Source organism: Aristolochia californica, unplaced genomic scaffold (genome assembly GCF_029961685.1).
Source record: "Aristolochia californica isolate CCGP_79_NKW_82.1479 unplaced genomic scaffold, dmAriCali1.0.hap1 SCAF_2, whole genome shotgun sequence".
Taxonomy (NCBI): Eukaryota; Viridiplantae; Streptophyta; class Magnoliopsida; order Piperales; family Aristolochiaceae; genus Aristolochia; species Aristolochia californica.
Genome location: NW_027181881.1, coordinates 3,245,224 through 3,270,433, shown reverse-complemented (window position 1 = coordinate 3,270,433; position 25,210 = coordinate 3,245,224). Strand labels below are relative to the sequence as shown.

At 36.9% G+C, this 25,210-nt stretch overlaps 3 protein-coding genes across 4 annotated transcripts; 1 reads left to right on the top strand and 2 right to left on the bottom strand.

Moving 5' to 3' along the window:
• Positions 1-2,204: 2,204 nt before the first annotated feature.
• Positions 2,205-5,536, bottom strand: LOC137955822 (protein DEHYDRATION-INDUCED 19 homolog 2-like). Its single transcript, XM_068802976.1, has 5 exons — positions 5,277-5,536; positions 4,990-5,132; positions 4,286-4,363; positions 3,542-3,807; positions 2,205-2,750 (listed from the first exon to the last, which is right to left on the bottom strand). The coding sequence occupies exons 1-5, from the start codon at positions 5,350-5,352 to the stop codon at positions 2,645-2,647; spliced, it is 669 nt and encodes a 222-aa protein (XP_068659077.1). The 5' UTR covers positions 5,353-5,536; the 3' UTR covers positions 2,205-2,644.
• Positions 5,537-9,925: 4,389 nt separating this feature from the next.
• Positions 9,926-20,657, top strand: LOC137956075 (syntaxin-43-like). Of its 2 annotated transcripts, none has more exons than XM_068803392.1 (8): positions 9,926-10,444; positions 18,468-18,741; positions 19,067-19,156; positions 19,452-19,529; positions 19,731-19,808; positions 19,884-19,949; positions 20,028-20,108; positions 20,191-20,657. In XM_068803392.1, the coding sequence occupies exons 1-8, from the start codon at positions 10,257-10,259 to the stop codon at positions 20,296-20,298; spliced, it is 963 nt and encodes a 320-aa protein (XP_068659493.1). In that variant the 5' UTR covers positions 9,926-10,256; the 3' UTR covers positions 20,299-20,657. The 2 variants fall into 2 exon arrangements, with proteins under 2 accessions (XP_068659493.1, XP_068659492.1); XM_068803391.1 differs by having other exon boundaries at positions 18,465-18,741.
• Positions 20,658-20,947: 290 nt separating this feature from the next.
• On the bottom strand, positions 20,948-24,226 carry LOC137957169 (exonuclease DPD1, chloroplastic/mitochondrial-like). The gene is made up of 4 exons (XM_068804903.1): positions 23,936-24,226; positions 22,996-23,606; positions 22,260-22,465; positions 20,948-21,390 (listed from the first exon to the last, which is right to left on the bottom strand). Exons 2-4 carry the CDS (start codon positions 23,529-23,531, stop codon positions 21,200-21,202), a joined length of 933 nt encoding a protein of 310 aa, XP_068661004.1. The 5' UTR covers positions 23,532-23,606; positions 23,936-24,226; the 3' UTR covers positions 20,948-21,199.
• Positions 24,227-25,210: the final 984 nt, after the last annotated feature.

Genomic DNA, 25,210 nt, shown 5'->3' with positions numbered 1-25,210 from the left:
TAGAGATTAGTGTATAATATTGCAAGAGTTTCTTGTTTGAGTGTTGAAAGCTGTGAAGGGGAAATCTTTTTATTACAGTATTTGAAATTAAAAAATCAGAGGTACACTTTATGTTTATCTTAGTCTCGGCATCTGTCACGTTCCTTAATGAAAATGTTACCATTTTAGCCAATTATAAGTAGCTGAGTTGTGGCAGGTTCCATCATTCATTGAAAGGGAGCATGAGTTTGGTTTTCTAGTGGTGGGTAGCTAAACTTTAATTGGTGTTTTGACATTGTGTGGCATGCTCACTTTACCTGACTGATAATTTATACCATTTCTTGTGTACAGGTGATGCATGAGGAGATTAATGGACAAATGATACTAGGCCAGCAGTAAGTGTCAATCCCTACAGAGAATGATTTCAGAGTATATCATGTTCTTCTCGTCAGTCATTTCCAGATTGCCTCTAATTTTCCCCAAATGAAAGTTTCTCTTCTTTACTAGTCTAAGAGTTCATTACGAGGACCCACCCATTGTTCCGCTCAGAATACTTTTTTCTCCAGTTAAACTGATAGTCAATTGCCATTTGATGTCAATCTGCAGGTGCTATGTGCTCGCTATAGTGATGAAGAATATTTCCACACAAATGCAGTAGTAATAACCAGATTTGGTTGTTATCATGGCTTCTCGTTTAGTGGTTTTATCATGATAAGGTGTCAAAATTTACCTTTTCTAGGAGACAAGGCATTTTATTTTCAGCGTTATGGATGCCATAACATCCATAAGATCTCGAGGGATGATATCTTACCGTGCTGTGTTTATCTCTGATGCTGGTCATTAGTCACTGTTTCTGTATAAATATATTGTTACATCATACTTTGACTTTGTTGGATGGCAATGTTACATGTTGCATGAAGGTATAATCTCATCTCCAAAAGCCTAATGTGGTTACATCTATGTTATACCCGCCTGAATTAACAAGGTGGACCTCATGGAAGAGAGCAATGCGCTTCAAGTGATTAATTTGGAAAATAGGTCCGAATCTAAATTTCCCTTTTTGTTTTTTTTTTTGCCAAAGTGAATGAATTGATGTGATTCACTTAAAATCAGTTTCCAAAAATTATGATATCAATCCTGGATCCATGTTTTGTAAAGTAATTTCGCTTTTGAAATTATCTCCAGATGCTGGAAGGTGAAGTCCTTCCACGCGATACGAGCAGGAAAGTGCGTGAAAAAACACGGGAACGCGGGAGAAACTTACTACGTAAACTTATTTAGTCCCACATCGGTTGAAAGGAGATGCAACGTATGGCCAAAGTGACTATAAATAAAAGAGAACTCAGTCAAGTTGGGATTAACTCGTCCTGTCGGGGGTGAAGGATGACTCGTCAATGATCGTATAGAGACGGCGGGTCGTGCCAACATCAACGAAAGCGAACACAACTATCTCAGGCGAGCGAGTTCTCCCTACTTTAGGTGACTCGCCCGTCAATTTTTGGAAGCCCCAAATCGGGGCTCACCACCAGCTACGCCTAAATGCCGTCAGGAAAACGCTTGCGGTCGTAAACTAACCACTACCATCTGCATCTTCTCTTTGACAGTTACTATCTGTTGGTTTTAGATATTAAGTTCATGTGGATGAGCTCGTAAGTCTTAAACACTAATCCATTCTCCAAATGAGTAGCTAGTAACGAGTTTAACATCATTTATAGCTTTGACCAATTCGGGACTAACTGGTTTATTATCAACTTGTTCAGCGGAGTCAAACAAGCAGCTTGAGGTTTGTAAGTAACTTGAACTAAGATATATGCCAAAGGTCTTTTAACTTTGTTGGTTTGCTCCATTAGTCGGTTGATCAAGCGAATTTGCTGAAAGTTCAGCCTTTGTAAGTTTTGTTTTTTTTTTTAAAAAAATAACTATTATTCCGCTTAAGTAATTACTCATCATGGTTACATCCATCAAATGTTTTCTTGAAACTTATTCAGTTAGACTCTCTTTGATGATGTTTGTGCTGCTATACTGGTATTCCAGACAAATCATCCACGTCTCAGCCTGATCAGAGACTGCTAAGGCAAGGATGCAACAATAGGACTAGGACTCCTCCCCCGGCTAACTCGCGAGAGGGAGGGAAACAAATTGGCTCTTATTTCACATTGACTCACGAGAGGACTAGGGCTCTTATTTCACATTGGCTCACGATTCACCAATTGAACCGACTGATTTGGTAAAATCAACATAGTTTCATACATTTTCTTTATTTTAAAGGTCCTAACCTATACAAGCCTGAAGTCCAATTAAACCTGGTTCAACCAGGTGTCCCATAGTTTTTGCTAACTCAACCAACTCCTCAAGCAGGTGCTCCTAACTCTCAAAGGTTTTTTTGCATTGATGAAACACATCGGATAAGGAAAGCTTAACAATAATCTCATAATTTAAAGTCTGTCATCCTTATACATTATACACAAATGCTTCCACTACATTGAGAATAACAAGAGCTTGTGCCTAACCTACGACTTATCCAGGAATATAACACACTCCAAGCTATCTTCTCCCCCCAGTTTCCACGTCAGGCATGAGCTCTCCATTGGAGACCGTGGCTACGGGATGAGCCAAGGCTTGTGAGCAAGAAGACAAGACAAGGCTTTTAGCTTTCTTGAGGTCCTCACCAGCCATCATCATTAAAAATGGTTGACATCAAAAGACCCTGTACAAACGTGCTTCTTTGGGCCCTCTCTTTCTGATCCTTGTCTGAAAGAGGCAGAACCACACTGCAACACAGTTTCATCAATATCAGTATCAAAAGCCAATATCATAAATGGGGAACCTGTTATACGTAAGAAATAAGAGAAACCAAAGGGGAGAACCAGAGACCTAAGAGGGGACGCCCAGATCTTTTTTTTTCCAGTAGAAGCAAAGAGATAAAAGAGTACTTATAGAATATTTTTTTAACTTTCTTTCGATGATTTGCATTCAAATATGTCAAATTCATTCTTCAACCAGAAGAGACAAGCATGAAAAATCTGGGCAAGAGAACTACCAAGGGTCCCCTAGACAGTTTCTCCAAATCAAAAGATCAGAAGAAGAGAGTGGGAAGGCCTTCCACAAATTCAGCTTTCCCAGCTGGAGGAATGAAAACAATGGATATGTGCACAACTGTCATACTTGGACAACTAACTAAGAAATCCCCATAATAATCCATCCACACACCAAAAATTAGTAGATCAATTCGAATCTCTTTGAAAAACCTGGGTAATTAATTATCCTCAGGTCTCCTTTACTGAGATGCGCTAAACTATATGCATTTGTTCATTATTAAAGTTTCTAACCAACCAACAGGTTGTGCAGCGTTCCTTTCACATCAAAGGTATGCCCTGTGACAAGTAAAGACCAACAGCTCAAAGATGACAGAATTCAGAACAAGGACGCTATATCTAGACAACTCATTGCCCATATGCACATTTCAAGTATAAGAGTGGATAACTGTAAATGAAGCATACCTAACAAGAAAATGACATAAAATTAAATAGAAGAGAAATATACTAATGTTTGAGCTTTGTACCTTTCCACAGCTTTGTCATTTTGACTTTTCTTCAGCAAGCTTCCTTCATCCAATGGATGAGGCTCTATATTTTTTGACTCTTCCACTGTGGGCAAATTATAAATAAAAGATGATAATAGTGGATCAGGTACCGCACTGTTAGAAACTACACAAGAAGAACCCCTAAGTAGAGACTGCAGATGTCCATCTCGCAGCTCCTTTCTCAACAATGATAGTGTTGAATGAGATCCACTGGACCCTTTGCGAAATCTCCTCCGACGTTGCATGTACTCAGTGGTCAAGGAACACAGTATACTCCTTTTCTTTCTTTTTTGAGGGAGTTGGGAACAAGGTATACTCCTTTTCTTTTCTTATTTTGAGGGAAATGGGAGGTGAAGGGAGAATGTTAAAAACTTCTTTTTAGAAGCAGAATACAATATCCAGCCAATTAGTGAACAAAGATTGCTTACTCCACTGACTCATAGGGTCAGCATCTACAGCTGCATCATCCTGATTGCAGGATGCCAGTATAGCACATATAAATGAAATTTTCATGTCATGTCACACTAGGGGGGATAAAAAAAGTAAGAAGCCCAGATCAACAATCATGACATGTCCAGATCAAGTAACAGGTCGAACGCAAGATTTGTCTAAACATTTAATTATTATCATCCTAAGAGCTAGCAAGACCATAAATTTTTTTAAATGTAAACAAGCAAGTAACACAATGCATTAACCACACAAACAAAAAGAATAAAAGGATATCTTGAAGAAACTCCCATGCTGCGTAGTTATATGACCAACCAAGTCCATTCCAACCCTATTTGCACAAATGGGGCAGACCTGAAAATACAACCATATCATTAATTTTAGAGAAAAACGCTTACAACAAAGACCACGTTTTCATTGAAAAGACAATCAAAGTCAACAGCAAAGTTGTCAACATCTCAACAGACTAAATGCAGCAGATAACATGACAAAAGTGGTACATAAACAATACAAGCAAGATGGCTGGCTCCTCCAGTGTACCAACGGAGAATATATTCAACAGAGAAAAAAAGTGCATCTATACACCAGCCAAAAAATGAAATTTCTCGGCTTTCTTTTCCGTTCTTTTACACTGCATTTTCAAAACCACAGAATCGACACAGTACTTCAAGTTGATATTGAAATTTTCCTTTCTTTTTTTTTGAATGTTAAATTTGAAAATTGCTTTCTGCACCAGCCCAAATATTTAAGGAGGTTGAGGTTCCTACCAAGTAAGCCTCTAAATGATCACAGTTGTCAGGCGTGTACTAACCCTAGTGAAAGAGATGGAAACAATATGAACGCACCCAAAACTCTTTCCATATAGCTATCAACCTAATGTAATATACTCCAAGAATTCAATGCCAACAATAACTTAGGTTAAAGATATTTATGTTTATGAAAAGAAAAAAGTCATCTAAAACAACGAAAGTTAAAAATACCCCATTTTTCGCCTCAATGGGATGCTCTTCATCGATATGGCAGCATAGACCAACGATATCGAAGTCGTCCGAACAGAATGGGCAGGCAAATTCAGCTCGGAGATCATCATCAACCTCAATTTCCTCAAAACCGAGATATAGATCTGCGCAAAATGAAACAATTATTAAGAAGCAACAATAATGAAACTGACCCGCGGATTCAACTCCCCTATTACCTGAAGAAAACAGATGAAATCATCCAACAAAAAAATCCTCATAAATATGAGGAAATTAGGATGAAGACATACCAGACCGAGATTGGAGAGTAGATTGGTGACGCTTTGAAGAAGTAGAGTAACGAGTGGTCCACGAATCAGACTCCATCTTGCCGAGCTGAAGGCTTAAGAGAATTTCCCAAACCCTACCGTTGGATTTCAAGGTGATGGACAGCAAAGAGAGGCTCCCAAAGTCACGTAAAACAATAGGGAAATGGGAGAAGAAAAGGCTGGAGTGGTGACCTTCTTTCCCTGAAAGTGCCCTAAAAAAGGACAGAGAAGGAGCCAAGAAATTGCGAGCGATCGAGCCAAAGCGAGCCACCTACCGCCTTTCGCCTTTTCAGTTTGCGAAAAATTGCCAGCCGCAGACCCAGGGGTCAGGTCTTCCCTCTCTTTATGAATTATTACACGCAAACGACCCCACTCTATCGTCTAATTACAGAGGTACCCTAACTTCTAACTCTGCCATGTCAGCATTGTCATTTCTAACTTTTTTCCGCTGATTCCGAACCTAATTAAAGCAAGCAAATCTTTCGATTCCAGATCCGTTCCCGTGGTGCCCACATGGTTAACAGCCCAAAAGGCGGGCCCACCTACCCGATGCTGTTCCCGGCTTTCGAGGACTTTTTGCAATTCTAAACACGTGACGCACCAGGCCCGAGCGTGTGGTGGGGTGGACCGGCAAACTTGCGCCTCCGAAGGAGTTTAATAATATATCCGTATTATAAGTGTTTACTTACTAGAAAGTAGAATTGTCATATATTGGTTTTTTTTTATTTTTGGGTAGAAATAAAAAATAATAATAAGTTATGGTCGTACTTTAAGGATTGTATAGAAACTATTAATGGAACACATATTCATGCGAAAATGTTAGTAGATGGTGTATCAAGCTATCGAGGACTAAAGGAGCATCTAATACAAAATGTGTTGGTTGCATGCACATTTAATCTGAAATTCATATATGTTTTGGCTGGTTGGGATGGGTTTGCATTTTATTCAAGGATTTTGAATCATGTAATTGACAAGAGAAATAGACAAGTTGATTGTACCTAAATGTAATTTCTAAGTTGTAAAAATAATTATTTTTAAAATTTTAATTGTAATAACTTAATCTTGTTTACCTCAAATAAATATTATGTAGATGTCGGATTTATGTTGAGAGCCAACTTTCTTACACAATATCGAGGCAAACACTATCACATTAAGGAGTATTTAGTTTGAGGTGCTAAATTTTTTGAAGAAAAGCTTAATCATATACACGCCCAGTCGAGGAGTACAATTGAAATGACATTTGGTATATTAAAGAAAATATTTCACATTTTAAGACAAAGCCTAATTATTCGATTCAAACTCAGGCAGATATTGTATTAGCAACGTGTATTATTCACAATTATCTTATGAGTTGATTAGTAGCTTATGGAGCAAGAGATTGACGAAGAGGTGTGCTTCATTACAAATTTGTTTGAAGAGTGTCGACAAGCAGAAATATGGCGGGCGGGCAGAGGGAGGGGGAGAGATGGCTAAAAAATTGTGGCATGATGAGATGCAATAAAAACAACTTATTTTAATGTTACATCATTGTACAAACATGAGATATCTCCTTGAAAATTGTTTATGTTTAAGTATGTATGTATTAAATTGGACGTGAAATTTCAATAGTTTACAATTTTAATTGAATAGGAGTTTTAATTTCCTTGTATACATGTATTTTAAGTGTTTGACATTTGGTGTCTAATCGTTAAAAATTTGATATTGACAAATTTCTAAAAAATAGATAGTAGTGGAAGTGATAAAAATAACATTATATGGAGTCAAGACATGGATGATTGTCTTATGCAGACTCTTATAGATCAAATGAATAATGACAAAAAAAATTGATAAGATGTTTACAGGAGTTACCTATTTAGTAGCTTCCAGAGTCATGTCAAATAATTTTGAATATTTTGTGGCTTGTGATGTATATCTGTCCAACACATTAAAAATCGGCTAAAGACTTTGAAGATAAACTTTGGTACACTTCAGGAACTCCATCATAATAATGATAGTGGATTTGGTTTTAATCAATTAATCATGATGTTTGAAGGAACTCCATAAGTGTGGAATAGTTACATAAAGGTATGTTCATACATATTTTTTTTATGTTTTAACTAACCTTTGTATACTAATTTTCTTTATAATTTATTAAATGTGTACGTCCATCCAGATGCAAAACAATATCAATATAAGCCTGTTTTGAACTATGATGACTGACATTTTTTGTTTTTTTATGTTTTAACTAACCTTTGCATACTAATTTTGTTTATAATTTGTTAAATGTGTAGGTCCATCCAGATGCAAAACAATATCAATATAAGTTTGTTCTAAACTATGATGACTTACATTTTCTCTTTGGGAACATCGTACAACTGAGTCTAGTGGTACTATTGCCAAAAAGAGGCGAATGAATTTGGATAAGTGGCCTAACATATCAAACTTGAGAGATAACTTTATTTTCCTGGAATATGGTACTAATGAAGTGAAAGACAATGCAAACTCTCCTATTCAAGAGGCAACAATTCCTAGAACATCTACTTCATCTAGAACTAGTAAGGTAAAACATGAAACATGTCGGGCTTTTGATGTCCTAGATGAAAATCTGAAATCAATCAAGGAGAGTCTTGATGAACTTGCAACTGCCATTTCATTACGGAACATTCAAACCTCTCAAGCATGTGTGTTGTACAATAAAGTGATGAGGGTTCCAAAATTTAACAAACGTGTCAAGATGAAAGCATATGACTTTCTTGTCAAAAGTTCTACCAGAGCATTTGCTTTTATGGGGTGCCCACTTGAAGATCGAGGAATGTGGTTGATGAAAAAAATGAATAATTAATTGTCTTACTTTAAAATTTGAGTACTTCAAACAATTTTGAGCAATGTTATCCAAACAATTTTTACTACTTTAGAAATTAAGACAATTAATTTTGAGTACTTTAAAAATTAACTTACTTTATGATGAAGTGTCTTGATTAAAAAATTGATGTTTAAGATAAATTTTATTGAGTAGATCTTATTTTTATGAATGTATTGACGGGTTTATTGAATAGATCTCTTCTTACTATAGATGTCATTCTTATGAATGTGTTGATGCATTCCTTTGTAGATTTATTCTTTAAGATAGATTTTATTGAATAGATCTCTTCTTTCTACAGATGTTATTTCAATGACGGTATCGATGGGTGTATGAAATATATCTTTTTTTATTACATATGTTATTTCTATGAATGTGTTGATGTTATTCTTATTATAGATGTTATTCTTTTCTTCTTATTACAGATGTTTAAGATAATTTTTATTGAACATATCTCTTCTTATTATAGATGGTATTCATATGAATGTGTTACTGGACCAAGTTTATGGGGATGGGCTGAGGATGGGTTAAGTTTAAGTTCGGTTTACAAGATCATGGCGACGGGGTTGCGGGGACGGTGATTGGATTGGGGTTGGGATTGACGTTTCGAGGTGTTTTAGGGTTTGGGTTTCGGGATCAAGGATCGAGGTCGTGTTCGAGTTTTGAGAAAACTGACCCATGCCAGGTAGACTGGAGCTTTCAACTTGCAATAGTTTTATGTTTAGTAATTACTTTTTTGGGTTAGATTGAAGTATTTTATAATCAGAGCCTTTACAAATTATTTAGGAATATTTATTTTAGAATAATAATAATATATATATTTTATAACAAAATTATGATTTTAATTGATAAATACAAGTTTATTGATAATATTTTAATAATTATAGATATTTTAGTTCTTAGGCTTGTATATATTTTTAATTATTACAAAAAAATTAAAATTATTAATTTTATTTTCTTTTTAATTTTCCTTGTGCATCAAAACAAGAGAAAAACCATGTTTCTCTTTTATTTTCTCTCTTATTTTCCATGAGCATCCAAACAAGATAAAAAAAAATTCCGTTCTTTTCTTTTCTAGGGGTTCCAAAGAAGGTTTTATTTGAAACCTACATAAAAGAAAATAAAATAGGGGAGAAAGTTATTTTGTGTGGATTGCCACAAAAAGTCATTAAGAGAAAAGAAAATAAAGTTAATAAATTTTCTCTCACAAAAAGATAGAATTTGGAGAGAAAATTAAAGAAATAAAAACTTGAAAAAAAATATTAATCATAAAAATTCTAAAATATTACTAATTTTATTTGATTTTTCTATTTTCGACATGTATCCAAACAAGAAAATCTAAATTTCACTTTTATTTTCTCTTTCTTTTTCTATGGACATTCAATCTTGCTTCAAAGAACAATACCAGAGGAAGTGCTTTTGCGCCCTTTTTTATATTCTAAAAATTTATTAAAAATACCTTAGAGTGCAGTATTATTATTAAAAATTTGTTTATCATTTCTTAATTGCAAAGTCTTAGTTAAAAAATTAAGATCTATTTATATTTTTTATGTATTTCACCCATAGTATTCTGATTTTCAAGTCAACTGGCCTTCTGAAGATAGTGGCGGACGCCCTAGGGCAGATTGACTTGAATTGAATATCCTTGGTCGGAAAACCATGATTTCACCGGTGCGGTACCCAGTTCAGGTGATGAAGTTGTTTTCTGTTAAATGAGACTTGTCGATTTAAAAAGAAAAACACGAAAAATACTTTTTGTTTTTGGCGGAGTCAACAGAACAGGCGGGTCTGGGTGCGCCACAACTACTGTCAACTCTTAACTGCGAAGTAAAATATATGAAAGCATGACTAGACGCGCACCGGCGCATTCTAACGCCACCGGCACCAACTGCGTCGTTCACCGTCGGCGAATCATCAACGAGGCGTTTGTGATATACCCGTTTCCTTCCTAATTCTCGGCTTTCAGATCTCTTGCATTCCAAACCCCTTAATTCCCCTCAATTCGTCCGAATAGCCTCTCTGGCTTCAAAATGATTGTAAAACTTGGTTCGGAATTTCCCGTCTCTGATCTATAGCTGGATGACCTTATATGTAGATTCGTTCTCTTTATTTTGGATATCCCCATGGCAACTAGAAACCGTACTCCGTTGTATAGAAAGTATAGAGATGCTCTGCGGCACGTTCGCACCCCTACTAGTACCTCTGCGTCCTCGTCGTCTGCAGGTCCGGTGATTGAAATGGTTAGCGCTTCTCTGCTACACTCTAATCGGTCGTATACTCCGCTCAGCACAGAGGATCCTGGAAATTCGAGGTGTGTATGCCTTTATTTTCATGTAAAATTCAGGCAGAGACCCTATTTTTCACCTCTTTTTTATTTTCAGCTACTAGGTTAGATGATTTGGATCATTACGCAGTTTTGTTTTGGTTCGTGCCGCTTTTTCATTGTCGAATATTAAGGTGCATTATGATCATAAGTTAGCTTTCTGTGTGTTTGTTTTCTTGTGAAAAATTGGACCCGGCTGTGAGAAATGATCCACTCTGGTAATTGGATATGACTTTAATAACTCAAAATGTAAACAACCTTTACCAGCTATTGCAACATTTTTTTGATAGGCAGTTCAAACTGTTTACAGTTGTATGATAAACTAAAAATGATCTGGCTGACGGTTAATAATGTTATTTAGGAGGATCTCATCCACTTTTGCCAGTGATTTTCTTTGCCTCTGAAAGCACAATAGTTAGACTTTGTCTAGTTCTTAACTGTAGGTTTGAAAGAACAGACTCAATATGCCAGTTGATTGAGCCCTTGCTCGCTGCCACTTCAAGCTTATCTTTATTTGAGGTTTCATGGGTGTCTAGCTTGTCTACTGATGTAATCAACCTATGGGAGGGTTAAAGAAATAAAATAAAAAGAAGACTTAATCTGCAAAATAAAAGCTGAGCACTTAATGAAATAAAAATAAATTCAACAAGGTGAACCTTGGATTTTTCAGTTCACTGTCTAGTACACTACAAAATGAAAGTTAGTAGGTAAATTTTTAAACAAGTCACTGGATAGAGTAAAAATCCGGTAGGATTTTCCATGAATACACCTATCTGGGGCCGTATTTTTCCATTAAATTGTCCATGTGTTTAGTATGGTGGCACTTGCTCAGGCACATAGATGATGAGATTACATCCATATGTAGCTCCCGGAATATGCAGCACACCCCTGTGCTCTTAATAGCATCTTTGATAATCTAGCAAAGCAAGACATATCTTTGCCCTCTCCTGTATATGGGGAATATCGTTGTTCCCTAATGCTTGTTATATTGTGCATAATTTTTAATGAAATTTGCAGATCAAATTCCGAGATCTGCAAATTTGGCTGCAGATGTGCTAGCCAAGTCGGGAGCGTCCCTGCAATCTCTGGTTGTGAGGGATCTGTTCCCTCTTCCTTTATAACTTTTCTTGTCGAATATATATAAATATATATTTATCAAAAAAAAATTGTGCATAATTTTTAATGAAATTTCTGTAAGTTAGAAAAAAATGGTGGCACCTGCTCCACATATAGTTCTGCCTGGCAATAAGCCTAGATCTGGCTCAGATTCAACTGTTTCCATTCTGTTTTTGGAAAACTTGTACATGCTCCACCTTATCCAAAAGGAGTTCAAATTCGAATCTGATCTGCTGAAAATATATTTGGATAGGATCTATACATGGGAACAGAGGGGGGGGGGGGGGGGGGGACGGGGACTGTTCCAGGTCTAATGCTGATGTTAGGTTATTACTTATTTTTCATTTGTATGATGTTGTTTCTAAAAACCAAATCAAATTTGCTATTTTATCCCTTTAATTTCAAGCAATGATTTTAATGGTTTAGCATACTTTTGTTTGAGAAAGGGTGCAGATGGTTTAACATAGTTTGTATTGACAAAATAACTATTTTATTTCATCTTGTTACTATGTTATTATTACTTTAATGGCTCATCCTAGTCTAAACAAATTTTATTTTTCAAATGCATGATTTAAATAAATTAGTGTAAAAGTGAATCTGTTATGAATTTGAGCTGGTCTCCCATTATTGGCGGATCTTGCAAAAGTGTGAAATTGAAATAATGAAAGGAAAAAGAGATAAGAGAGAGAGAAAAAGAAGAAGATGAAAATCAGGGTGAGGGAGGCTGGTTTCATTAGGTGTTAAACTCGACCTCTAAAAGTATTTATATCACTTTGAGTGACAAAGGGGGTCAAATGATAGAACCACCCCTTTGTACGTGTACCCATAATACACTGAATATAAAACCATAAAATAAACAGAAAACGTGCAGATCTATAGACTAACTTCCTTTGCTGCTATCCAGCCACTAGGAGTAACTATCATAGTGGCAGAATTATCAAAATACACCTAATCACATTTTCTAACACTCCCCCTCAAGTTGGAGTATAAATATCGAATATTTCCAACTTGTGACAAAATATCATATGCTCATGTTTCCCAAGGGATTCAATAAATATGTCTCCTAGTTGCTCACAAGATTCCACGTAAGGTGTAACTATCTTCCCTTTTATGTTGGCATCTTGATAAAATGGCAGTCGACTTCAATATACTTTGTCTTCTCATGGAATACTAGATTATTAGCATTAAATATAGCCGCCTGATTATTACATTTCATGATCATAGGTTTGTGGACATGAAAACACCATCTAAAAAAGAAATGACTTTTTTTTATGGGAAAAAAAAGAGCACATGTGTCATAGCTCTATACTGGGTTTCTGCACTTGATCTAGCCACTTACTCTTCCAACTAACTAAGTTAGCTCTAACAAAACAATAATATTTGGATGTAGATCTTCTATTCGATTTAGATCTAGTATAGTTAGCATAAAAAATCCTATAACATTGACTTTGTCATAAGATGTGTACCAGAACCCTTTTCTAGGAGCTCCTTTCAAATACTTTAAAATTCTATGGGCAGCCTCTAAGTGTGTTTTTCGTGAGGACTCCATAAATTGACTAACCACTTCTACCACAATGGAAATGTCCAGCCTTGTAGTAGTAGCATAAAGTAACTTCCCAACTAGATGTCTATATTGTGCCTTATCCCTAAGTCCAGGACTCCGATCATCATGAAGGCCTTGATTAACTTCCATGGCTGTGTCTCTACAAGACGAGCCCCGAATAATCCGTACTCCTTTAACATGTCCAACACGTACTTCCTCTGATATAGGACAGTCCCTCTCCAACTTCGAACTACCTTAATTCCAAGGATATATTACAGTTGCCCCAAATCCTTTGTCTGAAAGTGTCGTGCTAGACACTCCTTGATCTCCTGAATCCCCATACACATCTAAACAATGTTTAGTTCCCACCATTGTTCCAAAACCAACCGTTCTTTTTTATTTCATCCACCTTTATCCGAGATCTTTTTCCTAGATTCTATTCATCGCAAACACACTTCATTTCCCGAGTTATTAGTATTCATTACCCCCCTAGGCATTCCCCAATAATACATCGTCCACATATACAACTAGGACCACAACACCCGACTGTTTTTGTAGCACAAACATTGAATGGTCACAAAGCCTCTTAGAGAATCCAAACTCAATAATCACCTTATTGAATCTGCCAATGTAACAGTAAGATAGGATTGATTAATAGATTGAAAATAATGTGGGCATACCTGACATATAAGTGGATGCACCTGAATTAAAGATCCAGGAGGAGTATGAGACACATTTAGTGTTTGCATACTTATGCTTGCCATGATGACACTCACATTGGAGGAGGAATTGGGTTCTTTGCAAGTAGAGGAGATGAAATGTGGAAGTCAATTGACCCAGCTACTGAAGTAATTTCTGAATTCCTTCTTGTGGGCTAGCACATGTTATATAGTCTCCCTTCTAGTCAAAGTAGAATTAACCCCTACTGGTTTACCAAACTTCTCCTGACACCTATTTGGGAAATGATTGGTTCAGCCACAGTGTACGCATTTTCTATCACCTCTATTGCCACATCCACGTCCTCAAGTGGAAGAGTTTCTGCCACAACCTCGCCACTTCCTCTATGACCACATGAAGTCTCATACTTGTTTTATCAATTAGAGACCACTTTTATAAATTATTCACATTTTCTTCTTCAAAAAAAAGTCTCATACTTGTTTGGGGGTAGAGTTGAGGTTGAAAGCAATAGCTTCAGCTGTTTTATTAAATTTCCCATTTTTGGTAGCCACTGCACCTTCTGCACAAACTACACAATTGAAAGCATGCTCAAGAATTGATACATCACCATTTGCCTACAGCTAAGCCCGAATGTCATCATAATTGGGTCTAAGACTATCAAGAAACTGAGCCATTTGAATCTGATTCTTCCCCCCACGAAGTTCATCAGCATTAGTAGAAAATGGGTGAAAACAGTAATTTCCTACAAGATCCCTCGCATTTCAGTCAAATAATCAGTAACGCATCGATCACCCCTCACCCCTCTACATGGGAAATATTTCACATATAATTTGTACACTTTTGACATTTTGCTTTCTTGAGAAAGATAGATGCAAGTGTAGTCCATATTGCTTTAGAAGCCCCCAACTACCTGATTACTAAACCTTGGTTCCATGTTATCAACCAACCAGGTTATTAATTTGATTATCTTCCGCCTCTCAATCCTCAGTTATGGGATTAGGAGGATCTTTCTTAAGGTATCTTGCCTTCCTCTTTGCTTTTAAAAACATAAACTCAAATTTGGACCAATTAATATGATTATTTACATTTAATTTTATGGAGGTAATTTGAATAGAGTGAGAATCTCTGCTATCTGAACCTTCAATAGGTTTAATGGGAGCAACAGCCTTACAAGATTCAGCCATTGCACTTTCTAAAAGCCCCCAAAAACACACAAATAATGCTGGAATTCAATCAATTCACAAAATACCTTAGAGTCTTAATAACCCTACCTGTGCAGATCAAGTGGGCCTGCACACACCTTAGGTTTAGGACATAAAAATGTGACAACACAGTAGAGCAATAACACACAAATAATCTTCAAATCCACCAATTCAACAATCAAAACATCAAAGAACAGCATCAATTATGGCTGATACAACCGATGGCCGTTTGGTCTAGTGGTATTCTTCTTACATTAGGTGCGTCAGGTCGCGAGTTCAAATCGCGCCACGCCCCTCTAAAAAAAAAAAAAATATGGCTGATACAGGGACGACACAGGCAGTACTTCAATGAAAAAATCATCAAATAACCCTCTAGGAGCAGTATTAGCATGTTAAACTACTCAATAAATAGTAGAACCCATCAACCAGATGATTATGACACAAAGAAAAAAGGAAATATCAGACTTTTATTCTATCAGTACAAGAAATTATGGAGAATCCTTCTGTAGAAATTGAAACTTGAGACGAGAGAAGAAGAACTCTGCAAGAAAACTCCAAATCTCAAACTCTACTACTCTGATTCCATGTAAAAGTGTGAAATCGAAATAATAAAAGGGAAAAGAAATAAGAGAAAAAGGGAAAAAGAAGAAGATGAAAAGCAGCATGAGAGAAGCTGCTCTTTAGGGGCTAAACTCAACCAGTAGCTGTATTTATATTACTTAAGCGAAAGGAAGGGGGGGGGGGGGGTTTGTGTCAAATGACAAAGTGCCCCTTAGTACATGTACCCATAGTACACTGAATATAAAGTTATACAATAAACAGAAAAAAGACCAGACTTATAGACTAACTTCCGATACTGCTATCTGACTACTAGGACTAACTATCACAGTGGCAGAATTACCAAAATACCCCTAATCACATTTTCTTACAATGCCTCTACCTTGACTAAAAGGGGTCCAAATCCGAATTCAAATCCAAACCTGTATCCGTATCCAAATCTGTATCCGATCTGTTAGAAATTATCTGGACTTAGACATGAGGGGTTCCACTCAAAATCTGACCCAAATCTATGCCTACATATAGTGGTATGTCAGTAATTGTCAAAAAGGGATGTAAATGGATCATAGCCACACTTATGCTCAAGAGGTTGAAGTGGCTGTCATGACCAAGTGAGGTGTACTGAATCTAAGAAAGTTAAAGGAGAATATGAGGATAATTGATAATGCACGTGGAATATGTAAAATTGTTATCTGACTTTTGGAATTAAAAGACTTCAGCCTACCCATGTATACATCAAAGAGAATTGATAATGTTGCATCTGCTTTCTTCCTTTTCTTTTCCCAATCTTTTAAAGGTCAAATAACTGGACAACCCTGTTGAGCCTTGGAATTTCTGGATATGCATATGCCTGGTTTCAAATGCTTTCAACATAGAAGTTGCTAATATACCTCTTACATCCTGTCAAATATTTCACAATGCAATTGGTAGGTTGGAAGAGAATACATGCATGTGCAGTTGCTAGGTAGTAAGAGCATATATGTGTGTGCAATTGCTAGATGGAAAGAACACGTGTGTGGGTAGGTGGACGTGCATACACCAAACACCCTGCGAAAGGGAGGAAGGGACTTGAAGAGCCTTTTTATTTTTTAAATGGATTATTTTTTTTTAAAGGTTGAAGAGCCTTCTTATAAACCTTTTAATCAGTGTTCAGCTTGAGTTGGCAAACATGGGGAGTTGAAGGGCCTGCTGGAGTTGGAGGGGTTATTAGAAATTGTGATTTCATACCTTTCCTTTATTTTTCTAGTCTGATAGAAAGGAACAATTTTGCCAAAGCTGATGTCGGAGCCCTTCTTGATGAAATAAAAAAATTCTCCAAATCAGCTCCTTTTCTTTTGTGGGGGGGGGGGGGGGGGGGGGGGGGGGGGGGGGGTAAGGCTGTGATGAGAGAAAACTCTTAAACCCCAGTGGATGGGGGTGTAGTGTGAGGTCTAGGGTTTAAACTCTCACCAATGGGTATTGGGTTAGTGTGCATGTGTAATCTTCAGAAGAAAAAAAATTCTTAATTCTTATCCCCCATGGAGACATTTATTTGAAAAATCTTTTAAACAGTGATCCTCATGGAGACTTGAATATTTGTTCGAAGAGATTGTAGATGCATGTAGCTCTTTGGTGGTCTCTTGGGATCACATTTTGAGGGAAGCTATTTTACTGGTTATCCATCAATGTTCATTGTGGTCAACTGATCAATTCCTCTGAAATTCTGAGGCTTGAGGCTCAATCTCTTCTTCACCCTTTTTCCTTTTTCTTTTATTAATAAAGTATTCTCACTTCTAGGATTGTTTTTATCAGTGGTCTACTAGGGAATTATCTAACATCTCCAAACCATCAAAGTGTTTTTTCTTGACTGTTCTGTGAAGTTCATTTCCTATTTTGCCTGTCCGAGTTTTGCTGGACATCAACCCCATCATTCTCTTTTGTTCCACTATCATCCTCTATAGATGGTCCCTTCACTGTCCGACACTCACTCCGTAGAGTGTAGCTGTGGTATACAATTTTGCTTCATGTGCCTAATGCACAGCATTCTGCTCACTCATCTGCACTTCAGCGCTCTGGTGTTTGTCCTATCTGCAACATCGTTCTCAATTTTCCCTTGCCTATTGAATGATTGAGCCTAGGTAATTGAAGAAGTTTTCTATGGGGAGTGGCTTGGTCCTCAATCTGCAACTTGTCAAAGTCTTTAGATTAGTCTCTTATTTACCTGCATCCATCATTTTTTTGCTTTATGTGCATTTGATAATTTCGTTTAATAACTGGATATTGCAAACAATAAGACTATTTAATTTTCTGTCAACTGACATATTTCCTATATAAATTGTTAAAAATTGCAATTCATTTGGACTCAATTAAATTGTTATCTGTATTACTTAACTGTATACTTGATTGGATGGATTGGGCCTTTGGTTCAATACCACATTGGGGAGGGAGTTCTTCAAAAACAAAAAAAAAATCTTGGACCAACAGTTATGGAAATGTAATTCTTCTGAATGGCAACAAGTTATGGAAAATTCTTGTTGGTTACTGATATGAGAAAAGAAGAAAATTGTTGCATATACTTATTGGTATTCCACATAATTGCATCAGTAGCACTTCTCTTATGGCGTTTACTTTGTTGCCTGAGGAGTTTCAATGACATATAGGTATGTTTGCAATTTATAGACAAGAGGCATCTCTTGTTCATGCAAAATATCCAAAATGAGATGGATTGCATTTCCTCCTTCCCGTAATGGTGATTTTATAACCTAGATGTGTGGCTGTCTCAATTGAAATATGAATTTGCCATTTGTAGACTTTCTAAGTGGGTCGGTTACTTAGATAATTATATGTTTGCTTCATCAGCAATATTCTTTTTTGTTTTATATAATTGATCGCTCCAATAGTCCTCTGACTAATTGAAAACGGTTGCGTGAAGTAGAGGTGCTCTTACAGTAGGTCTACCTCCAGCTTGGGTAGATGTTTCAGAAGAAATATCTTCTGATATGCAACGTGCACAGGCAAAAATGATGGAGCTAGTCAAGGCTCATGCCAAGGCTCTAATGCCTTCTTTTGGAGATGGTAAAGAAGATCAACATGTGATTGAAATGCTTACACGAGAGATAACAGATCTATTAAAGAGGTCTGAGAAGAGATTACAGAGACTTTCTGCTACTGGCCCATCTGAGGATTCAACTGTTAGACAAAATGTGCAGGTACAATTACGACAGAGTGTGGAATACTTATGTATTTATTTTATATTTATTTATTTTTGAATCTTGAATTCATTTTAGCCATCTCTATATTACTAACTTCTGTTACATGTGCACGATGTTTGCCCTGTAGTATTGAGCCAACAAACTAGTTTTCCTGAAGAATTTTTTTTAACCTGATCCAACATCCTGAGCTGAAGCAGACCTGACATATCCTGGTCTGGGCAGCTATATTCAAAGAAACCTGTCAAACCTATTTTTTCTCTTTATTCATGTTGTTTCTTTTTTGGAAATTTGTGCTGATACAATTTTTGGGTTTCTCTTGCAGCGATCACTTGCTATGGACCTTCAGAATCTTTCAATGGAACTTAGGAGAAAGCAGTCTGCTTATTTGAAGCGACTCCAGCAGCAAAAAGAAGTATGATGCTCATGCTATAGTTTACATTTATATAGCTGCTTCTTTTGATTTTCTTCCTCTTAGTAGTTATATATCTATTGGACAGCCTTTAGTTCTACTGGTGAAGGCCTTTCAACCTTCCTTTAACCAATCCCAGCGTACCATCATTCAAGTGGGAAGGAGAAAATAAAATAGGAAAAAAAGAATTTTAACACATTAAAATAAGATTACCATCCGACTCTCTAGTTATTGTTTGTCACTTAAAGTTTTTCTCCTGTATTTAATTGTTTTAGTAATTAACTATTCTGTGTTTCAGGGTCAAGATGGAGTTGATTTGGAGATGAATTTGAATGGGAGTAAATTTAAGCAGGACGACGATGACTTTGGTGATGAGGTAAGATGACGATATTTAGCATCCTTTATCTTAAAATTTAGTTGATCACTATTCAAAAAACAGTTGATTATCAAGATGGCATCTCTCCTTTATTTATTTATTTTACCTTCATCGGGAGGAAGAGGTGTTTTGTGCTATTGTTCTATTTAGTGGAGACCTGGGTTCTCTTAGGTGATTTGATGGGTTGTTACATATGTTCAGGGTTTCAATGACCTCCAAATGTCAAAGCTGAAAAGAAGTGAGGCATTGACAGCAGAACGGGAGAGAGAGATTGCACAGGTAGAATACCATTCCGCTATGACTTGATGCTTCTTAGAGATATATTATCCTGTGTAACCTGTGTTTCTTTATTAGGTTGTGGAATCAGTGAATGATCTTGCACAAATCATGAAGGACCTGTCGGTTCTTGTAGTGGATCAGGTTAGAAGCTACTCTCTGTGAAGCATCATACTTTCTTGTTTTTCCCATATGGTAACTGAGCTGATTTTCCATGCGCAGGGCACCATAGTTGACCGGATTGACTACAACATCCAAAATGTCGCTGCCACCGTGGAAGAAGGTTTCAAACAGTTGCAGAAGGTTCTCTCTCTCTTTCTGTCTCTCTTCAATCTATCTGTCTATCTATGCTTAGATAGTTTTTTCTTATGGAATCCAAATGCAGGCGGAGAGAACACAGAGGAAGGGGGGGATGGTTATGTGCGCCTCTACACTTATTATTATGTGTTTCATTATGCTGATCCTTCTTATTCTCAAGGAGATATTCTTGTGATCCTCACCTGTTGCCGTCAGCCTAAGGATTTTGGAGCAGTCTTGGCAACTGCCGCCCTTGTAACGTTTTACATATTGGAGCAAGCTGAAATTTTTGGGAATGGAGAATCTAATGTTCTGTGGTCAGTGAACTGCAATTAACAGCATGGAATATCAAAGCGGATGGCTGGCACGGAGGCGGGAGGGAGTTATATTTGTTCATTACTTATATAGCAGAGGGGATGAGAATTCTTACTCCCCTAGTTTTTGGAGATTCTGTAACATTTTCTTCATGTTTTCTGAGGGATCAGATTCTCGCTTGTACGTCGATTCTTTAACGAAAATTTTATATGCAATAAAGTGCACTCTTTTACGTTTCTATATTTGAGAATCAAACAGGACTGACCGCTTGCACGTCTGGGTTCCACAACCATTTCGGAAAACAAAAATGACAGGTGAATTAAGGGGAGAAAAAAACACTACTGCATAGCATTCAAACACATAACGGTACCATTTATCAAGCACTTTCAAATCCATTCCATATCTACGGCCGACAATTGAACCACTGATTGCAGCTCCAGAAGCTCTAAGCTCAACTAGGATTTGAAAATATATTGGTTATCAAAAGAAAAAGTGGAAGACCTGAGTAAAACAACTTTGACAACATTTGAATTGATATTAGAAATGGGTTATGGATGCATAAAATTACAAAAATATATAGTTTCCTGATCAGAATGAAAAAATCCGCTTCCAGAAACTTGTTAAACTGTAGACAGAGAACCCATGGTCGGACAATGACCGGGATTACTCTGAAAAGAATAAATACCAATACATGAATGACTTTGCTTGACATGGCACACCACAACAGTGACTTGTCCATGACCTTCACCCACATCAGGAACACCACTTTTGTCACAAAGAACCTAGGTCAAGTCTGAGACCTTGAAAGATCTTTCAACGAGACCTGAGATTGGAATTTTCAGTTCAAAGGTCATTTTCTGCAATACTGAAGACAACATATTTACATCTGACATGGCTCTGTGCGCTTCTCCAAGCAAAGGAATTCCAAAATGCTCACCAAGCGATTTTAGTGAAAATGAGGAGAGCTTTGATCCTGCCAAAGAAAAACACATGGACGTAATCAGTAAATGAGGTCAATAGGTTTGACAAATATCTTTTGTTTGTTAGGTCAAAGCCAATTTTCTAAGTAGTCTTATGTGATGCGATTCATCTCAGGCAGTTAATGCAATCAATGAGTATGTCTTCAAAGTTAATAGTAGCATTTGGATGTTCTCTGAATTATCATTTGAATGTTGAGGAAAATTGCAGGTACATGAAATTAGTATATTGGAAAATCTGATGCACTCAGTTAACTTTAGGACCAACGAAATATAAGTTTCCAAATACGTGAGAAACACACCACGTCACAACAACACATAATAAGAAGGGTGTTGTTTGTTTGTAAATGCGCCTACGTGCCAAAAAAATTTGTTTAAGATGGATCACGATAATGATGTATGCAAGAAGATAAGTTTATTGAAGGGAAGAAACAGTATATGCAAGAAGATCAGTTTATTCAGTGGATAGTCAAGGAGCCCTTGGGCTTATTAATCTTAAAGGAGTATGAAGCTGTTTGAAACAGTTCATTTTAGATCATACAGCTCACAATGAATTGGTGCCAAAAGACAAGAAGACAATAAAAGAAAGTTTTTTGAGACAGGTTGGACAGGTACAGCATGGACATTATAATGCACCTAGTCAACTTTCATTGATATGGGATGATGGACTAGCAAAAAGAGTAAGACCATAATAACATAGAAAATATATAACAAATAAAAATTCAGGAAAATGATATATATAGCCGAACTTGACATATTAGTATAATGCTGAAAGAGGAAAAAGATCAGAACAGGGGAGATGCTAGGAAATAGGTGAAAACTACAGAATTAAATACTATCAACAAAGAGGGAAAATTGAACCAACCGTCTGGCTTCACCAACTGGCGAGCAAGAGGAAGAGTATCCACAAAAAACCAATCAGGAGGAATATCCATGGAACAGCGACTGCATTCCTTGATAAGAAAAGGCACATCAAATCGACGTCCATTATGGGCCACCCAAAGAACAATACCACCTGGTTTTTGGCGGCTTTGTACATAGCGCACTAAGATTGGTGCCAGTTCTTTCCACCTAACATAATATTAAAAAAAACATCTGAAAATCAGGGATAAAAAAACAAAGAGTCTTGCCATCAACTACAACAAACATATAGAAAGTGTATAATAGTATAGCACAATGGCGAATGCAGAAAGCAAGTTGAATGAAACTAGAATGTACGCATGTTTGAATTTGTGAGTCAAAGGAAAAGTAAAGATAATTTAAATTATGTTCCTCTCTTCTAGTAAATAAAAGATAATGTTCAAGTGAGCATAGTGATACAGCATTATGGCAAATGCAGAAAGCAAGTTGAATGAAACTAGAATGTATGCGAAGTTTGAATTTGTGAGTCAAAGGAAAAGTAAAGATAATTTAAATTAGGTTCTCTCTCTTTTAGTAAATAAAACATAATGTTAAAGCCCTGATGATGGTGAGGCACGATACTGCCATTTGTTCAAAGTTCCTTTCATTTTAGACCTTATTTTGGTCAATACTGGTGCAGTGAGTAGATATATGCCTCGAGAATAGCAAATACTAGTCCACTTAATTCAGAACAAGCATACCTTGGAACATCATGCCGGTTGACCATATTAGTGCTAATACCGTGAATATCAGTATTTGGAACAAATCTTTCAGGATTGACCAGAGTCTGAAATGTACTATTCCTTCCCCCAAATAGATCTTGAAGTGCAAATTCAATAATTCTATCATGATTTCTACTGAATCCTGTAGTTTCAATGTCAAAAACCAGGACTGTGACCAGTTGGTTCAAGTCCCTTTCTTCTGTAACCGATTGTTGAACATCACATTGTTGAATTGCTTGAAAGTTTTGAAACTCTGATTTATTCACATTTGCTTGTGATCTTCTCTTAACTGTTCCATCCAGTAGTTCCAACTTAATATTGCATGGTTTATCATTCTCCAGCTTTTGGTTCATTATTTGTACTTTGGTTGTCAGAGATTGGAATGTCCACCTCCCAGTATCAAGAATTCCCCATCCCCCGCAGGTGCCAAATCTAAGCAGATTATGATTGTGGGAGCTCACAAGAGTGTGTCTTAAGTTATGAAGATTACTGGACCATATACTGGCAAACGACATTGCTCCAAGCAACAGATATCTTCTCAAGAAAGCCCAGTCTTTGCATCAATTTTGCAATTTGGAAGGAGAGCAGACCTGGACAATACCACACAATTATAGCTCTCCGTGATCCCAATCTAAGAAGTTATAGAGAATACAGGCCAGTCAAAATGAGTATATATCAAACAGAAACATTGTCAACCACCACAGCAAACAAAATCCAGAGCAGGCTTTTGAAACGATAGAAGATGCAACGATAATACTTTAACCAACAAGAAGATGGAGAAAGAAGAAAACAAAACTACGGTTTCGTAAGACAGAGATCTAACTGAGAAAAGACACGCAGTAGAGAAAAGAAAAAGATCTTTCAGCATAAATGTAGCATATCAAGCACGAAGTCACCAATCCAGCAGCTTCATAAGTACCCATTTCCGTGCTTGATGTACTTCCCAATGTCTCCTTACAAAGCCTTTTTTTTTTTTTTCATTTTTTTGGCAATTTTCCTTCCGCAACACAGCAAATATATACCCATCAAACAACATGAGCCACTTGTTAGAAGAGCAATGACACAAAACCTCCTTCTGCACGAAAATGTTTAAAAGATACAAACTCTAAAACAACTGCCCCTCCAGAGATGACAAAGGATGGCAGCAGAGAGAGCAGACTACAAAATCAAGCAAAGAGAACCAAAAGTTCCCCAAATTTAAAATCGTGACTTCTCCAGGTACTGAGTAAGAAAAAACAGAAACATTTCGACTCATATAAACTGAGAACAGACAAATACAAAATAAGAAAGAAAAGTACCTGGTGATGGAATGGGAAGAACCGCTTCACTGGAAGAAAACCTCCGGTTTTATAAAACGAAAAGGCGGTTCGAGTTGGGTAAAGTGGAAGGAAAGAATAGGAAGAGGATATTGCGGAAATAACAATGTCTAAAAATGAGGTCCGAGAAACTTGCGAAAGTGGAAGAGAAGGGAGAGAAGAATGGATCCGGAAACGGCGGATCATGCAGAGCCTAACCTGTTCCCAAAACGCGAACGGAATCTGGATTCTGTCGAGGCACGACCCATTGACTTTTTGTGGGCCCAAATTAAAGTTGGGCCTACGGATCTAGGCAGCCAAGTCTCTGGGTCCCACAACTCTTATGTGACTAGTATCGCGATTGTGAGTGAAGTGTATCCACTGGCCGGGTATGCGTTACGTCGAGGTGCTTCCTCTGCATGGAAGAGGAAGCACCGTCGGTATATCCATGCAGCGAGAATGAATTGCAGGAGATTCTTTGGGTGACCCAATTCAATGTTCATTGTTAGACTGATAATAATATGCGTCAAGTATTTAAAAATAGATCAATTACATAATTTTTTTACAAAATTTCCCATTAATCAACAATAATTCTTAACGTACAAGACTTGAATTGGAGCTTAACAATCTCATATAAATGGGTATAAATCCATAGTAATACACATTGAAAAAATATATCTCATTGATGGCATTACTTTATCCAATCTTATTAAAACCGAAAGGGACCATCAAATCGGTAGGATAAGTGGCTTGATCCTTAAATTTTTGCTTTGTTTGCTTAGAATAAATGTTGTTTTAGGGTCTTTGTAATACAAAGTAATGGGTATCCATGACCAACCATATTTACGAAGCCTCAAAATAGTCTTTTATACTATTGCCCTCATGTGAGTCTTGTAGTA

Excerpts from the sequence above, each read along its gene's own strand:
- LOC137955822 (XM_068802976.1), bottom strand. The coding sequence starts at position 5,352 with ATGGAGTCTGATTCGTGGACCACTCGTTACTCTACTTCTTCAAAGCGT. Across the intron at positions 5,133-5,276 it reads TACTCTCCAATCTCGGTCTG|ATCTATATCTCGGTTTTGAG; the intron begins GTATGTCTTCAT and ends CATTTTGCGCAG. Across the intron at positions 4,364-4,989 it reads CCATTGAGGCGAAAAATGGG|GTCTGCCCCATTTGTGCAAA; the intron begins GTATTTTTAACT and ends TTGTATTTTCAG.
- LOC137956075 (XM_068803391.1), top strand. The coding sequence starts at position 10,257 with ATGGCAACTAGAAACCGTACTCCGTTGTATAGAAAGTATAGAGATGCT. Across the intron at positions 10,445-18,464 it reads GAGGATCCTGGAAATTCGAG|TAGAGGTGCTCTTACAGTAG; the intron begins GTGTGTATGCCT and ends GGTTGCGTGAAG. Across the intron at positions 18,742-19,066 it reads CTGTTAGACAAAATGTGCAG|CGATCACTTGCTATGGACCT; the intron begins GTACAATTACGA and ends TTTCTCTTGCAG.
- LOC137957169 (XM_068804903.1), bottom strand. The coding sequence starts at position 23,531 with ATGTCGTTTGCCAGTATATGGTCCAGTAATCTTCATAACTTAAGACAC. Across the intron at positions 22,466-22,995 it reads AACCGGCATGATGTTCCAAG|GTGGAAAGAACTGGCACCAA; the intron begins GTATGCTTGTTC and ends ATATTATGTTAG. Across the intron at positions 21,391-22,259 it reads CCAGTTGGTGAAGCCAGACG|GATCAAAGCTCTCCTCATTT; the intron begins GTTGGTTCAATT and ends TTTCTTTGGCAG.